This window comes from Haliotis asinina, chromosome 2 (assembly GCF_037392515.1).
Source record: "Haliotis asinina isolate JCU_RB_2024 chromosome 2, JCU_Hal_asi_v2, whole genome shotgun sequence".
Classification (NCBI taxonomy): Eukaryota; Metazoa; Mollusca; class Gastropoda; order Lepetellida; family Haliotidae; genus Haliotis; species Haliotis asinina.
This window is the reverse complement of record NC_090281.1, coordinates 25,341,040-25,358,998: the sequence shown is the minus strand read 5'-3', so window position 1 is coordinate 25,358,998 and position 17,959 is coordinate 25,341,040. Positions and strand designations below refer to the sequence as shown.

General features: G+C 42.4%; 1 protein-coding gene across 4 annotated transcripts; it reads left to right on the top strand.

Moving 5' to 3' along the window:
- Positions 1-2,286: 2,286 nt before the first annotated feature.
- LOC137272406 (uncharacterized) lies at positions 2,287-17,917 on the top strand. Of its 4 annotated transcripts, XM_067804786.1 has the most exons (15): positions 2,290-2,401; positions 3,809-3,875; positions 5,247-5,354; positions 6,315-6,416; positions 7,415-7,549; positions 8,400-8,495; positions 9,571-9,705; positions 10,116-10,211; positions 10,605-10,753; positions 11,528-11,626; positions 12,359-12,498; positions 13,002-13,144; positions 13,779-13,826; positions 14,117-14,310; positions 15,183-17,917. In XM_067804786.1, exons 3-15 carry the CDS (start codon positions 5,265-5,267, stop codon positions 15,391-15,393), a joined length of 1,638 nt encoding a protein of 545 aa, XP_067660887.1. In that variant the 5' UTR covers positions 2,290-2,401; positions 3,809-3,875; positions 5,247-5,264; the 3' UTR covers positions 15,394-17,917. The 4 variants fall into 4 exon arrangements, with proteins under 4 accessions (XP_067660885.1, XP_067660884.1, XP_067660887.1 ...); XM_067804784.1 differs by lacking the exon at positions 3,809-3,875 and having other exon boundaries at positions 2,287-2,401; XM_067804783.1 differs by lacking the exon at positions 3,809-3,875 and having other exon boundaries at positions 2,287-2,401; positions 9,571-9,711.
- Positions 17,918-17,959: the final 42 nt, after the last annotated feature.

Sequence of the window (17,959 nt, the reverse complement as noted above, 5' to 3'; positions counted from 1 at the left end):
AAATGCGATGATTACTCGTGAAAAACGTTTCTCCAAAGATGTTTGGATGATGTCGATATTGTATATCCCCACATCGAGCTAATGATGCGCACTCATGTACCTGTTTAAAGTATCGTTGTACCAATTTCAATCACTTACCATCAACATATTTTTCGACAAAGGGGATGTGGTGGTCAGGCTCGCTGACTTGGTTGCCTTCCCAAATGTGCAGATCGATGCCCATGCTGTTGATCACTGGATTGTCTGGTCCAGACTCGATTATTTACAGACCGCCGCCATATAGCTGGAATATTGCTGAGTGCGGTGTAAAACAACCAACAAACAAAATCTACATGGAATGTTAGTCTTACACTGATGACACACACGATACATAGCCTACACAGCAAACTTTAAATAGTTCCAACTATTCCAAAATATTATGACTACTCACATTTATCGCACACTGCGAATTAGTTTGACTTTATTTTGAAAACCCTAATCATAAAATTGGTGCTTCCAACACACGTTTCATAAACCTGTGGAAACGGCAGTAAAATATATTTACTTTGCGTGCTTGTGCTTTTAAGAAGGGACTCCAAAATTACAATGATTTTACAGCAAAAAAACCCTATAGCTGGCTGTTCGTCACTCGGACGAAGGTTGTCATGTTTGATCTTGGGAAAGAAGGATTTGTCGATTGAATTAACATCATTGTGGACTTTTTTCTGTCTGTGTTGAGATGCAACCCGGACCAATATAACGAGGAGAGGTTGTAGGGTTACGGGGTAGCCTTGTGGTTAAAGCGTTCGCTCGTCACGTCGAAGACCTGGGTTCGATTCACTACATGGGTACCCATTCCTTGAGCCCCCCGCTGTGATATTGCTGGAATATTGCTAAAAGCGGCGTAATATCACACTCAGTCACTCACTCCCTCACTCACTATAACAAGTGACATTCTTTAGAATATCTTCACAATAGCACAGGAGGGGTCATTCTGTTCTGACATTGCTTGATTGTCTTTTATAATGTATGTTGTTGTTTTTTTTGTTGTTGTTTTTTTGTTTTGTTTTGTTTTGTTTTGTTTTTGTTTTTGTTTTTTTGGGGGGGGGGGGTTGGGGGGTATGTTTGTTTGTTTGTTTGTTTGTTTGTTTTTTGTTTTTGTTTTGTTTTAGTTTTTTGTTTTCGGTTTAGTGTGTGCAGCTTGATTTGATACTACTGCTGTAAAGCTAGGGAATGTTCTGTTCACTGATTGGCTAACTTTATATCAACCGTTTGCTCATAGATACAGGTAGGTGATGGCCTTTCAGCTACAGACATTAAGTGTACCAACATTGTACAATAAAGTGCTCGAATACCATGAACATTGATCTAGGCAAATGTCGGCGAGGTTGAATGTGTAATTATATTATAACGATTATTTAATATCCTTTCTTTTACAACTCCTGATTTTATTTTTCTGGTTGAAACAACTTGCAACAATGTGGACATGTTTATGATAAAAAGCAAACCGGTTAGCCTCGTCCAAACCGAGTTATTTCAACGTATTTGTATGCTGTGATAACGCACTTACAACATTTACGGTCCCTTGAAGATCCGGGTTTGAAGAGATCTTCAGTAACTCATGCCTGTCGTAAGAGGCAACTAACGGGATCTGGTTGTCAGGCTGGCTGACGTGGTTGATATTCATCATATCTTAATTGAGGTGTTCATGCTGTTGATCACTGGATTATCTGGACCAGGCTCGAATATTGCTGAGCGCGGCGTGAAGCAAGAAACAAAACAGTACTCATTCGTGTATTACAAGGGAATTATATTATAATGCTTCAGAAAATACTGCACGTACAATCACTGTACGTACAAAATTGACGCACTAAGCTCTTCCATAGGGAGACATCATACCTACTTCCAGATTTGAACCTGTGCACGAGAAGCGAATGCTATTATCATTCGACCACCCCACACCTGACAGACGTAAATAATACCTTTCTGTTGACCCAACATTACGTGACCTGAGTTATTTTTAGCTTTGACGCAGACCAAAGCACATGACAAGATCGGTGTGTTATGAACAAACACGTGATGTTGAAGTTACGGTGTCCTTGTGTAGCTTATCATGGGGCCGTATCAAAACAATAATATCGCATTTAACTTTCCTCTGGAAATCTACCAAGCACCCCGTATCAGATACTAACTGTGCTTTTGTTTTGTGAGAAAAAAACTTACTTCTCCAAAGATATTTATGCAAGATATGCTCCTGCGTACGATAAAGGATTTGTGCTAATATATATCTTGAGAAACTCCCTTATCAGTGCAGGCTGAAGCTCAACGAAAATTGTAAGTGTCGATTTCAGTCTGACTGTGGATCATGATCGGTACCGAATCCATGATGAGACAACAAATGTCCTGAGTTAGTTTCAAAATGGTAAGATCTAAGCCACTTTTATTGTGCACCTACTGACTGATTGATTTCAATCGTTGATAGGTACATATTGAGATTCTAACGAGCAGAGCAATGCTCGATGTGAAGTGCTTCAACAGTTCTTATTTTAGATTTAAAAGTTGCGGTGATGTTGAAATATCGGCGTTGCATCAACATCAGATGTCGAAACAATGTCGTGCTTCAACGTAGAAATGATATTTTGTCTTTGCATGTGAAAGCTGAAATGACCTTGAAGTATCTATGTGAAAGTAATATATCGAATATCGAATTTTGGTTGGGTTTTGATTGGAGATAATTGATGGCGCCAATGCATTCAGCTCTCTAACAGTTGGTGGGGGTGGGGGTGGGAGTGGGAGTGGGGATTAGCCTGGTGGTAAGAATTTTATTTGACATGCCGAAGGGTTCGATTCCCCACATGGATACAACGTGTGAAGCTCACTTTTGGTGTCCCCCGTCGTGATATTGCTGAAATATTGCTACAGACGGAGTAAAACCTCATTACAGTCACTATGGCAGCATACAATGAGTGTATGTAGATGCCCGGTGAGAGTTGTCTCCCCCTACTGCTTCCAGGCCAGGGTTTGTCTTGTGTCAGTATCAGTCACATTTTTGCACATTTGAGACCCATTCGGTTTGTGGTTACTTAGGTTGAAATGCTGCATTCTGGGGGAATCCCATGTCACTGTGGGTATGTCGGATTCCCATTCGTTACTCGGACTTACTCATCCTTAGTAGTTTCAACTCTCGAAACTCACGAGATCTCGTTATTGATAATCAAAGTATAGCTTACCATTTGGTAGTTACTTCTAGATCAACTCACCCTGCACTCATTCACCCTCCATTCACCAAGCATCCATTCACCCTCCGTTCACCAACTCATCGTCTTGGTGGGATAGCGTAGTGCTTAAAGTGTGAACGCCGAATATCCGGGTTCGATTCCACTCATGGGTACAACGTGTGAAACCCATTTCTGGTGTCCCCCGCAGTGATATTCTGAAAGCGGCTTAAAACCATACTCAGTCACTCACTCTCTCACCAAACACTCACTCACCTTTCGTTTAACAACTCATCCTACCCATCAAGTCATTCACAGATATAAGTAGATCTTGATCTTGACATACTTTTTACTAATCTTATTTCGTGTACAATCTACTGATAAATTACATGCATAGATACCTGCGTTGTCACGCCTTTATCATCCGTATATGACCATCCGCACGGTATGGAAGTCTGGGTCATCACCATCCGTCCCAAGTCCACGTCTGGGTCGCCCACCAGCCCATTCCGTGGGTCGACGTCCGTCGGAGATCCCCTACTGATAAAGTACAGCATTTCCTCTGTTAAATGGGTTGTCTGTAAATAAAATTTATTCCTAAGTTCACTCAGCAGAAAATGGATACCCGGTGGGATAAGTGACTATCAACCTTCTAGCGCCTCACAACTTAGACTATCCGAGGTAATAATTATTTCAGCGCTCTTAGATCTGCTACATTGAAAGTAAGGGCTATACGAAATGAATAACATTGGTTTAATTTTAATTCTAAGATGACTGGTTAAATATTGGATTGTGATTGGGTAATCAAAGTCATTCAGAGGTATTAACCACGTTATATACCTCTGATTTTCCAGAATCGCAGAATGTATTTTCTTTAAATTTTTAAAACGTGGCTATGGTAAAATGGCGATAAACGTACTGTGTTGGAAAATAAGAGTTTTATAACGAAATTATAATAGCTCTAAATTCGATTTATGATTTAAAATTTGACAAAGTTAGAGGTATTATGATTTCGTTATATACCTTTGATTTCCAACACAGTATGTTTAAATCCTAAGTAAACAAAGCCTGGTCTCGATTAAACGCCGGGAATTCTTTATACCTTGAGTCCTGTTATCTTTGGGTAACGATCGATCCACCGAACGCACACAATATTTTTTCAAACAGAAGCAGTTTCACTTGTCTTCTAATAGCAGTAACAAAGATAGTGGGTAGAGGTGGGTGGGGGTTGCAGCTGCCTCGTATTCCAGCTTTGTGTAGCCCACTCACTCATTCACGCAAGCCGCCCACTCACCCTGGTATGTTAAAATTAAATGGGCAAAAAACATAAGAAAGCATCTTGCTGTACGGCACTTGTCATTTGAACAAACAAAATAAAACAAGTAACTCTGCGACTGATTCTAAAATATAATTCAGATTTGCTGTACCTTAAGAGCGAGTTCTTATTTCGTCACTGTGTGACTGTCAACCGGAAGGCAATGCTCATCTTACCCACGAGTGAGTGAGTATGGTTTTACGCCGGTTTTAGCAATATTCCAGCAATATCGCGGTGGGGAACACCAGAAATGGACCTCACACATTGTGCCAATGTGGGGAATCGAACCCAGGTCTTCGGCATGACGAGCGAACGCTCTAACGGCTATGCTACCTCATCTCTTCCTTGAACATCACGGCAGTGCCATCACTGCCTTTCCCATATCCATTCATTGTCTTATATATATATTCCAGCAATATATAAATATATATATGTTTGCCCTTTCACCAAAGCAATCTGTTTCGACTGATTATTATGACTGGCCTCCAGGTTACATGTATATATTCTATGAAATCCAGTCTTGCTCTGAAACTAAACTTATAGGTTCATCGCCCCACATGGCGACATTCTGTGACCTTGTGACTTTGTGAATGACATTGGGTCAATGCTATGTTGACAATCTTTATCCCTATAAGAAAGTATCACTTTAACCACTAGACTAAGAAACATCCCGTTGTACATTGTATGGAAACATGGCAATATCTGGGTATATATATATATATATTCACTGTGCACAGATATCCAGCGCTGGAGCTATGGGAGCAGAAGATCTGTGGACCGACGATGGCTGTCAGCAGAACTGCTCCAGACACGGAGTGTGTCAACAAGGAGAATGTGTCTGTCTGGTAAGTGAGTGACTTGGGTTTAAACTTCTCTAAGACATTTCAGTTATTACAAGGCGTGGCAGTTTGTTTTTGTAAGGAAGCTGACAAGTAGGTTCGAACTTGTTATAGCTGGTTCTTGTCAAAGGGAAATTATTTGCATTAGTGATCGAGTTGGGTGTCAGCCCCTATGAACAGTAGTACAGTTATATCAGGTTTCCTGGCGGAAGTCGTAAGTAATTCAGGTCTCCGGCGTTTAAAACCTTGATGAAACTCAAAAACATTGGCATGCTGCGGACAAACCCGGGTACAAGGAATCTGGAAATGTACCTTCGGTCTTAGGATTCTGGCTAGCCTAAGGGACGCAACTCTGCACAGCAAACTGCGGCGTTATGGACTTCTTGGTCACTCGTATCCCCGTGTCGCCTGTGGCCACCTTCGCTTTACATTCACTGGAGACTCGTCTTTAAGAAGCGTCCAGCACGTCAGTTCTGATCCCTCTCCCTGTGTTGTGGATGCTGTAGGGTAGCTTAGTAGTTACAGCGGGCGCTCGTCACGCTGAAGAACCGGGTTTGATTCCACATATGGTTCCAGTGTGTGAAGCCCGTCTCTCGTGTCCCCAGATGTCATATTGCTTGAATATTCCTTAAAGCAACGTAAACCATAGCCACTCACTTACTCATTCACTCTCAACAAATGCAAGCACCCCTCCCACCGTCCGATCACCAACTCACCCTATCCATCCAGTCATATATACATATATATAACATTGTTATTGGCAGTTACAGATAAAAGCAGATCTTGACATTGACACTTTTTACTAATCGTGTTCTATGTATGGTGTTGTGATAAGTGCAGTGTTCTAAGGGAATGTTTCTGGTACGTCATGAACGTTGTCACAAACGGCCAGGAAAGGAATCAAAGTATGCTCAGATTTAATCATGTCAACAGTCACTGACGTGCCGTATTCCACTCTCCTCCTAGGTTCAGTACGCTGGCACGGGCTGTGAAGAGGTAAACCGGAAGTACTTCCTGGCGTTCGGCTCCATCTTCACCATCGTGTGCTGTGTCGTCACCATCCAGCTAGTGAGTGTGTGTCTGTCACACATGTCGGCGAGTCGTGTCAGTACACCATACATGTCTGTACATCACACCTGTCAGTCCGTACATTACACACCTGTCTGTCAGTACATCACACCTTTCTGTACACAACACGTGTCTGTCAGTGCATCATACCTGTCTGTCTGTACATCACAGCTGTCTCTACACCACACTTGTCTCTCTGTACGTCACACCTTCCTGTCTGTATATCACATCTTTCTATAAGTGCATCTCACCTGTCAGTACACCACATATCTGTCTGTCTGTACGTCACACCTGTCTGTACAGCACACCTTTTTCTCTGTGCATCACACATTCTTGTCTGTATATCACACCTTTCTATCCGTGCATCTCACCTGTCTGTACATCACACCTGTCTGTCCGCACGTCACACCTGTCTGTACATCACACACATATCTGTCTGTACACCACATCTGTCTGTACACCACACCTGTTACTCTGTACATCACACCTGTCTGTACATCATACCTGTCTGTCTGTACGTCACACCTCTCTGTACATCACACCTGTCTGTCTGTACATCACACCTTTCTGTCTGTGCAGCTCACCAGTCTGTACATCACACATCTCTCTGTACATCACACCTGTCTGTACATCACACCTGTCTGTCTGTACATCACACCTTTCTGTCTGTGCAGCTCACCAGTCTGTACATCACACATCTGTCTGTACGTCACACCTGTCTGTACATCACACCTGTCTGTCTGTACATCACACCTTTCTGTCTGTGCAGCTCACCAGTCTGTACATCACACATCTGTCTGTACGTCACACCTGTCCGTGCGTCACATCCGTCTGTGTATACATCACCTGACATTTTCTGCTTCCAGTGTGACGTATAGTATTGGCCTAGGTAGGAAATATGCATCTGACCCAGGATACTTTCAGAGTTATACAGCACCTGGTAGGTCGAGTGTGCATATGCGTGATACTGGTAGCTAGTGGTTGCCTCTGTGTTCCAGTTACTCTGTATTGTGTCCGAACATCAGAGGGAGAGGAAGTCATGGAGAAGTGCTTGTGGCATCACGGTGCAAAAGCTGCTGTACCTGCTCATAATATGTGCATCCGCGCTCAGAGGGGCGTTCTTTCTGGGTCGGGTGAGTGTTATCCTTATTAAATGTGCATCCGCGCTCAGATTGGCCTACTTTCTGGGTCGGGTGAGCGTTATCCATATTAAATGTGCACCTGTGCTCAGAGGGACCTACTTTCTGGGTCGGGTGAATGTTATCTTTATTAAATGCGCATCCGCGCTCAGAGGGACCTACTTTCTGGGTCGGGTGAGTGTTATCCTTATCAAATGTGCGTCCGCGCTCAGAGTGGAGCCTGCTTTCTGGGTCGGAGTGTATCCTTATTATATGTGCGACCGAGCTCGGAGAGGCTTACCTTCTGGGTCGGGTGAGTGTCATTACGTGCACGCGCAGAGGAGGCTACATTTAATATAAGGTCTTGTTATGTTAAATGTCTGCATCGGCCTTATTGCATGTACCTCACACACGAAGACACCGGATGTTACTAATTGCGTTTAGTGTGACGATAGACAATCAATCAACTCATGCGACGTCATGAGAGGCCTCTTAATGTTACAGTAACTAAAATTAAGATGCTAATATTATATTGAACGACATGATAGCTCGCGTCATGATGGACTAAGTAATACTCACCGCAATCAGCAATATTCCAGCCATTCATGGCGGCGGTCTGTAAATAATCGACAAGACAATCCAGTGATCAACAGCATGACCATCGATCTGCGCAATTGGGAACCGATGACATGTGTCAACCAAGTCAGCGAGCCTGACTGATCTCGTTAGCCGCCTCTTAAGACAAGCATAGCCGCCTTTTATGGCAAGCATGGGTTGCTGAAGGCCTATTCTACCCCGGACCTTCACGGGTCCATGATGAACTGACATTCACGACTCATCTGTCCAACTGTGGTCAACGTTTCAGTGCTGGATGTCGGAGTACGTGGCCAACTGTCTGTGGTGCGGTTACTTCCCCTTCATCATCACAGGTTTTTCCCTCATCATCTGCTCCTGGGCCGAGGTAAGGACGGGGTTCGAGGGTCGATACTTATATCGGACGTCCTTTGCCATCTGTTATACTAGGTGGGATTGTGGGGGCGTCCCTTATCATCTGCTCCTGGGTCGAGGCGAGGGAGGGATTTGAGGGCCGATCCTTACATCTCGGGTCCCTTACCATCTGATTCTCGGGAGTCCTCTGCTGTCTTCTGGGCGGAGAAATGAACTGTTTATAACTGTTTTTGCTTTTAATGTACCTCTTCGACTACTTTGTAATCACGACCATGTTTAAGTGCAAGTCTGACATAAATACATGTGCACACAAACTCGGGGTTCTAAGAATTAAAAGATGAAAAGATTTCTGAACAGTGCGACAAATATTTTCAAAAGCATCATGACCACAACAAACAACACAACAAACGAAAATGATTATCACAGATGCTAAAGTGTGCACTAAAATATGTGCAAACTCACTGAAGAGTGGAACGTCACTCACTGAAGCATAAAACAGCTGTTTTAAGCTGATCCACGTGTATCTCGACGAATGCTGGTTTTGCAAGTCCCCTCATGACAACTGGTATCATCCGTATATACACACGCACCTATTTCGGTTTTTTTTTATATCTATGTTAGTCCTACCCTGAAGTTTTCATTCTGACGAAAAATGATAAAACGTTTTCTTATCTTTATGATGTCCTGAAGTGAGGAAACAAATACTGTTACCCTCACAAACTCAAAAAATATAGTCAGCTTGATGTTTCTTTTTGTACCTCTCTTTTAAAAACATATTCCCGACGCAAAGCGACATTTTGCCATAAGATAAGTTAAAATTAGTGAGGAACATTTTCATTATAATTAGTTTTTAAATTTAATGTACTTTTATTTATTTATTTATTTATTTATTTATTTATTTATTTATTTATTTATTTATTTATTTATTTATTTATTTATTTTATTTTATTTTTTGGGGTGGGGGAGATTGGGGTTTGGGGGTGGGGATTGGTTTTTTTGTTGGATGAGGGTAAAGTAGAGAATTCGAAACACCTGAAAAATGCGAATGGCAACATGGTCGCACCAGGTCATGGCGTCATCTGTTTCAGGACGTGCACGTCAGCCGGCGACAGACACCGCCCTTCCTCAGCAAGTCGGTTCTGGCGTTCGTCCTCTTCAACGTCGTGCTCTATCTGTTGTTGTGTGCCGCCCTTGTTCTCACCGAGATCGTGCCCAACGACGAGGTGAAGGTCCGGGTTTATTTCGCTTTTGCGTGGAGGCTATATATACACTATAAAAAAAAGAAACGCAAACGTCTTGCGTATTTTATTATTTTTTTCATTGACCTTTCAATACAAATGTACGAGCGTAACGATGTTAGTCCTTTGCTCAGCAGATGTTGCAGTGCACAAATGCAATCGTTTTAAAGGCAGTTTGACTTTTTTAGATAAGATACCGAAAATATCACAAAATATTGGGGAAAACATCGTCATGTTAAAAACCAAAGTGGACGAACAAGTGGGTTAAGTTTTACGCCGCTTTCAGCAATATTTCTTGACGAAAATCCCAGCCACCCTCCTCTATCACTCATTTAAAGTATTTGACAGTCGATAACTGGCATCACACTGGACCCTTGTATCTGCATTGTATACAGGATCTGGGTCTGAAGGCGTACAACGGCGCTGTTGCTGTCCTCTTCATCATCCTCGTCGTCATCTTCCTTATCTACGGCGTGGAGCTTTACTTCAAGGTAAGTTACTTCACCCTGAAATAGGGACATACCCTGAAATAGGGAGATACCCTGCAATAGGGAGATACCCTGAAATAGGGAGATGAGTAGCCTAGTGGTAAACGGTCGCGCTTCGGTTCTATTCCCCACTTGGGAACAATGTGTGAAGACCTTTGCTGGGGTCCTCTGCCGTGGTACTGCTTGAACAGAACTCACTCACTTGCGGCGGTGGGGTAGTCTAGCGGTTAAAGCGTTCGCTCGTCCCGCCGAAGACCCGAGTTCGATTCCCCACATGGGTACACTATGTGAAGCTCATTTCTAGTGCCCCTTCCCCCATCGGGGCGGAAAAAAACTATGCTCATTCAATCACACACAGCTAGTGCCACTCATCAGTCACGTGATGTGTTTCCCCAGGTACACGGGGCGTTCAAGGGGGACGGCGAGGAGGTGGACCCCCATCAAGTGGCCATGTCGAGACTCGGACTCATCTCCCAAGCCCTCCTGCAGTTCCTCATGGGCATCTTCCTTGTCACTGACGTCTTCACCGACCACTGGAAAAATATGTACGTTAACCAAAGTACAGCATATAGTTCCCTACTTTGAAACATGCTATTAAAATACGTTTAATGAATGTGTACAGTGGGTCATATGGCCTTTAATTCGAATAAACACGTCTAACCACTTCGAAAGCTCGAAAACCTGACGCACCAGTACAGCTGAAAACATACCACTCTGTCTCTGACTCGAGACCCGAGTTCAATTCCCCATATGGTTATAGTGTGTCATTGTTAGATTATAGCTGCGATTAAGACCATTGACTGGGGTTGTCAGATTATAGGACAAAAGAAAAATAGACAACATATTTATTGGTTGAAAATATGAAATAGATAATGAATATTTATTGGATACATTTGATACGGTATCATATTGAATCTTCGACTTTCTTAAAGCTATGTAATAATATTGTGGTAAAATGTAAAAAAAGATTGTATAGTTTCTATAACCCCACTGTTTATCGTTATCAAAGAGGGGGCGTGATAGCCGAACTGTTAAAGCCTTCGTTCGACGCGCGGAAGACACACTTTCGATTCCCCAAATGGGCACAATGTGTTAAATCCATTTCTGGTTTCCCCTGCAGTGATACTGATGGGGTATTGCTGAAAGCGGCGTATAACTAAACTCACTCACTCACTCATATCAGAGCTCCTTGAGAATGCTGGTAGACGTACCCCGAGCGACATTATCGTTCGATGTGAGACGGCTCTAAGAATTTTGTCCCGATTCTGCCATCACGAAACTGCCTGTGTAATGTTGTTTTTGTTGTTGTTGTTGAACAGTATGACGATCCTGGAACAGAACTACTACGAGCTGGTGTACCGGGTGGTGGAGTTCGGGGTGGTCATCTGGTTCCCCTGCGTCCTGTGGAACTGTCGCAAGTTGGTACACTACTACTACTACTACTACTACTACTACTACTACTACTACTACTACTACTACTACTACTACTACTACTACTACCATTATATATGCATGATGACATTTAAATCACTGACATTGACTGACATGTCTATGAACCCATGAAGATCCTGGTTCGAATTGATCTTCAATATCCCATGCTTGAGGCGACGATCGGGTCTTGGTTGACACATGTCATAGTAGGTGATCCCAACTGCATATACCGATGTTCATGTTGCTGATCACTGGATTGTCTGGTCCAGATTCCATTATTTACAGCTGAAATATTTATAGTGCGTGTTAACCAACAAACTGCTACTACAACCAACCCGTGAAGATCCGGGTTAAACTTGGTCCTCAGCAACCATGCTTGTTGTAGGAAGCGGCTAACGGATGACTTGGCTGACACAAGCCGTCGTATTGCATATATCGATCGATGTTCATGTTGTCGATCACTGGTCCACCACCACCACCACCACCAGTACTACTACTACTACCACCACCACCACCACCAGTACTACTACTACTACTACTACTACAACGACGATGACGACGACGACGATGACGACTAGTATAGTTACCAGTACTGTTACTGCTATCACTACGATCATTATGAATAATGAAGTTAGCATTATACATGTATGTATACCAAGAGCCGAAACTTCAGCTTTCAGAATAATTAGAAAGAATAATGTTGACATATCTCACCAAAGGCCCGAGACACTGTGGGTGTTGAATCCTCGGCGGATACTGAGGACACTGGACCTGCACTCTAACGTGGGTGAGATCACGGGCCTGAACCCGGACCAGTATAACACGGCCAGCTACAGCACGTTCAAGAGGGAGGACTCGGGTAATACAACTCAACCACTTACAGCTCACATAGCTCATACGGCTCATCAATACAGCTCATATATACAGTGGAAGCTGTCTAATCCGGCACTCAATGGGACTGGGGAAATAGTCCGTTTTAGAGAATGTGTCGGATTGCAAAGCTGATGATAAATGTACAAGCCAAAGAAGGGACTTGGATTGTATGCCGTTGTCGTCAACTTGCTGGATTAGACAGATGCCGGTTTTGACAGCTTCCACTGTAGTGCATTTCATACTGATCATCGTATACGTCCATACAGCTTATATCACATACAGCTCACATTATTTAGTTCTCATATCACCTACACCTCATACCACCTACGACTCAAATCACCTGCATCTCATATAACACATCGGTAGATATCAATGACCAAATATGCACAAAGAGTTACAAAATTAGGTTCGAGAATTTGTTCTGCACCACGCACGCACTCAGTGTAATCATGTACGATTAATTGTATTAGCGAGCGTTTGTTTTTACAGTCACCAGTTCTGTTGATCAGTATGAATGCTGGATCTGCTACGACCCCGGACGAACCGACGCTGGACCTCTCCTTCAGCCATGTGATTGCAAGGGGGACCTTGCAACGGTACATCACAACTGTCTACACCGATGGCTGGTTGAGGTAAGGGGCGAGTTGAACTAGAACAGAGCCCTTATTCAATCTCGAAACGTTCCTAGCCCTAAGAGTTCTTACCTTTGATCGTAGCCAGTGTGTTAAGAATGACCTTAATAAGTTCGTAGGGCTACGAACGTTTCTAGAATATCTAGCCTGGTACTCAGCAACCCAACTTGTCGTCTGAGGCGACTAACCGGATTGGGTGTCGGACTCGCTAACTCGGTCGACGCATGTCATTGTATCCTTATTGCTCGATGTTCATGCTGTTGATCACCGGATTGTCAGCTCCAGACTTTATTATTTGCAGACCGCCGACATATAGCTGGAATATTGCTGAGTGCCCTGTGAAGAAGCAAACTAATAAAAACAAATTATGAGAGTTCGTGCCCTGTGAAGAAGCAAACTAATAAAAACAAATTATGAGAGTTCGTGCCCTGTGAAGAAGCAAACTAATAAAAACAAATTATGCGAGTTCGTGCCCTGTGAAGAAGCAAACTAATAAAAACAAATTATGAGAGTTCTGTCCCCTGTGATGTTTCAAGGATCTGGTGATCTGTTAATTGAAACGCAGTCAGTGGATCATTGCCTCCATGCATTGCAGAAAGGCTGGAATTCATAATATGTTCATGTTATTTTACAGAATTCTGAATATGGAGATGTCCCGAGATGCAAAGTCTGCAATGTGAAGGTAGGCAAACTCAGGTTCGAATTGGCCTTCAGCCACTAATGAGGCACGTAACAGGGCCCTAAAATACTCGCTGACTTTGTTGACATATGTCAACTTTGATGAGTATTTAGATAAAAGGCGGCAGGGTAACCTATTGGTTAAAACTGTCAACACGCCGAAGCCCGGGTTCGATTCCCCACAATGTGTGGAACCCATTTCTGATGTCCCCCGTCGTGTTATTGCTGGAATATTGATAAAGCGGCGTATAACGATACTCACTCGCTCACACTTAATCATCTATCTGCCTCCAGTACCGGTTGCAACGCGCCAGCACGTGGGTGCCTCGTGGTATGAGTTCCCGCCACCTCGCCATCCTCATCGTAATGTTGACGTCCATGCTGGGGACACCGGTGCTGTCGTACTTCATCTGCAGTTTGGACACCTACCTGTACCTCAAGGTATCCATCACCGGGGGCACTGTCATCTTTGAACTTTTCGGACTCAAGTAAGTTAAGGAACAAAAACCGCGTGTCGTTTAGAACCAATTTAACCAACGTGGCACACATGGAACCTGGGGCTAGATTTTCGAAGCTCTCCTAACACTAAGATTATTGTAAGTGCCATACATTAACATTAGTTTACGGCTATATTAGAGGTTACAGAGCTTCGGAAATCTAGGCCCTGGTTGCAGAATATGTCCTCATTATCCTGTTGATAGTCATGTAAAGGTGCAAGATGGTCAGATGTGGGCAGGTGTTCGGATTCATCTGTCCTCTAACCCCGAAAGCATGAGACAAAATTCATTTTGAAATCACTGGTTTGTCTGGCCCGCACTTTCACTCAGTCCTGAAAAGATTAATGGCGACTTCGCCTTTACAACACTATTCATGTTTCAATTACAAGCTTAGGTTAATTAGTGGCAATACATATCCGACCGGAACTGACAGCTGAAGGTTTATTAAATGATCACTGAAGCTCTCGTGAAAACGAAAACGAGTGAAAATGAAGTATGCATCCCCTTTTCTTAGGAGCGCACTCCCTCTAACCCCGCCCTTTAATTCTAAAAAGCTGTATGGTTTAAACATATTTTTATTCATGAAAGTGAATTTGGATTGGTAAACGATCATTATTGCTTTTTCGCACCCGCCCCTGTTTGATTACTATTAACAATTAGTTATTACAAGTATTATGATTAGTATTACTATTTCTATCAGTATTATTAGTGCTAACATCAGCTAGTTATCTGTATTAGTTAACAGAATTGGTTTTAAGCCTTTTGATGTAGAGGCGGTAGTGGTCTTATGTTAGTGCTTGCTTGGGTTTGCCCCTGCCCTATCAGCCCTATCAATCTGTCAGTTGTTCCACATTATGTTGCAGGGTGCTGTCCGTGACACTAGCTGCCATCGGCAATCGAGTTCGTGTGGCTTCTATGAAAATAATCGGGAAGGAACTGAAAAATCATGCTCCCAAAACCAAGCACAAACCCACGCAAGTGGAACAAAGGGAGGTAACTCGGCCGTATTCCGAGGCCAGTGGACAACAGACGCCGCAGCTTCCGGTTGAAATTCATGCGGAAGTTCATGCATAAAACTGTTAGATGTACTGATGAACTGTTAGATGTACTGATGAACTGTTAGATGTACGGATGAACTGAGCATGATGTGCCTTTTGTATTTCACTAACTTTTGTGCAAGACATGTTTTTATTTATCATCCATTATCCCCTTTATCATTTATAATCACCTGTGAGTTTACTCATCATTCATTGGACATTTCCATGTGGGCTTGGTGTACATTTTATCACTCACTACCACTTTTCATTATTTATTACTACCTTGGCAAGATATATTTTCTATCACTCATTACCACTTTGCCAATAAGCAGTTTTCATTATTCATTACTACCTTGGCAAGATATATTTTCTATCACTCATTACCACTTTGCCACTAAGCAGTTTTCATTATTCATTACTACCTTGGCAAGATATATTTTCTATCACTCATTACCACTTTGCCACTAAGCAGTTTTCATTATTCATTACTACCTTGGCAAGATATATTTTCTATCATTCATTACCACCTTGCCAAAATGTACATTTCATTATTTACTACTGCCTTGGCAAGATATACATTTATCATGCTTTTATTTACCACATTCCCAAAACGTACTTTTCATTATTCAGTATCACATTGGCAAGATTCTATTGACAATCACTTTTTATCAAACATTGATCCCTAGGCAAGATGCATTTTATTTTTCATTAATACTTGGATAAAATTTGCATCACCATAATTTAATGCCTGGGCAATATGCAATATTCACACATAGGCTGTAAGTACTTTTTATCATTCATACCAGATGGGCAACGTGCTCGTTTTATCATTCATTACCACCTTGGCAAGATGTACTTTATTCATAAAAATATAATACATAACACTGATTTACGTATTATATCAAACACTTTGACAGTGTCCTTTATCAGTATGTATATATAAGAATATATCCCTTTGACCTTGTGTAATATTATTTGTATCACTACGGCATAGTGATACTGCTGGAATACTACTGAAGGCGGTGTAAAACCCAAGTCACTGAATAACTATCTTCAACATAGGTGAGGCGAACTTGGGTTTAACGGCACACTCATTATAACAGTATTTCGCTCATAGGCTGGTTTTAGTGCTAGCGCCCTGAGATACCATGCAGCAGGCAAGCAAGAATACCCAACTCAGACACATTATATTGACTCCGAGACGATCAGTCCTTGCTGTGCCCATTAATGCGGAGTGCCAGGCAGGTACCAACAAGTACCACATTTTAACGGCTTTTGGTATGACTCGGCCGGGGATCGAACCCAGAACCTTCCGCTCCCCAGACGGAAGCTCGAACCAGTACATCTATCTTTATCAGAGTTCCGAGTGCATGATAGTGATAAAATGCATCCCATTAATTTAATCAGCATTCTTAACGTGGATTCTATGGGACGTGTATAATATACTGATGGTAGAAACTAATGCAACAAGCACAGAAGGAGGGATGATGTTTGCTTTCGAAACAGCACGTTTCCGTGACAAAAGCGAAATGCTGGCATTTTATTTGTCACATGAAAACTAAATTTGAAATACCATCCGGACATATGCTTTTCTCGGTACATGTTCCGTTAGAATCCAGTGTATGTCGTCAGTGAATTTCTGTTGAATGTTGTTGGGGTATTTGATTGTACTGTAGAACTTTGCTGATGAGTGTTCAGAATTAAATCCAGTATCCAGTTTGGCGCATAAAAGTTGGGTTTTTTTTCATTGCCATTTGAATAATATTTTTATTATCCAATATTTTTACTGATACATTCCCTAGAGCTGTTTTGATCAGTGACAGTGATACACGCGACGCTACGAACGTACGAACAGGAATCAGCCTGTACAAGAAGGGATCAGCCTGTACAAGAAGGGATCAGTTCTTAGTACTCATTCTCGTTGCTTTTATTGTTCCGCTAAGTGACAGTAGCACATCCTCGTCCATCTACAGTGTTGTATCTCTATTTCTTTCGCTTGTCATGCCGAAGACACGGCTTCCGTTTCCAACATAGGTACAATGTGTGAAGCCAGTTTCTAGTGTTACCCGTCGTGATGTTGCTGGTATATTGCTAGATGAGGAGAAAATTGGGAGAGGGTTCTAATGTACGCTGGACATTTCCGGCATCTCAGAAGATCAACGCACCTAACGCCAAGAAATATTTCACAAGCATTGGACTGAAGAACGGTTCGTGGCATGCGTATTCGGACATGTTTCGTTAGTGGATGTTTTGTTCTTGGACAGTGTGTTGTGCTCGCAAACGCACTACGCTTCGCGGAAAGGACTTCTGCACGAGATTTCCATGCATGTGTCTTATATAAGAACAGTTTATGATTCTGCAAAAAGTATTAGGGTTAGGTTAGGATAGTTATGACGATGATTATATGACGTCTGTGTGTTAGATGTTGAACGGTTGACATGTTATAAATTAGTTGGTCATTATCGGACCTCAGTAGGATATTGCCAGTGTGCGCTGTCTTACACTCGTTAGTTTATTGTAGACAGACAATTGTGGGGAAATAAAATTTGGGGTTGGATAAATGGAATTTTGTTTTGTTTTGTAAATTCCACTGCATCTATACA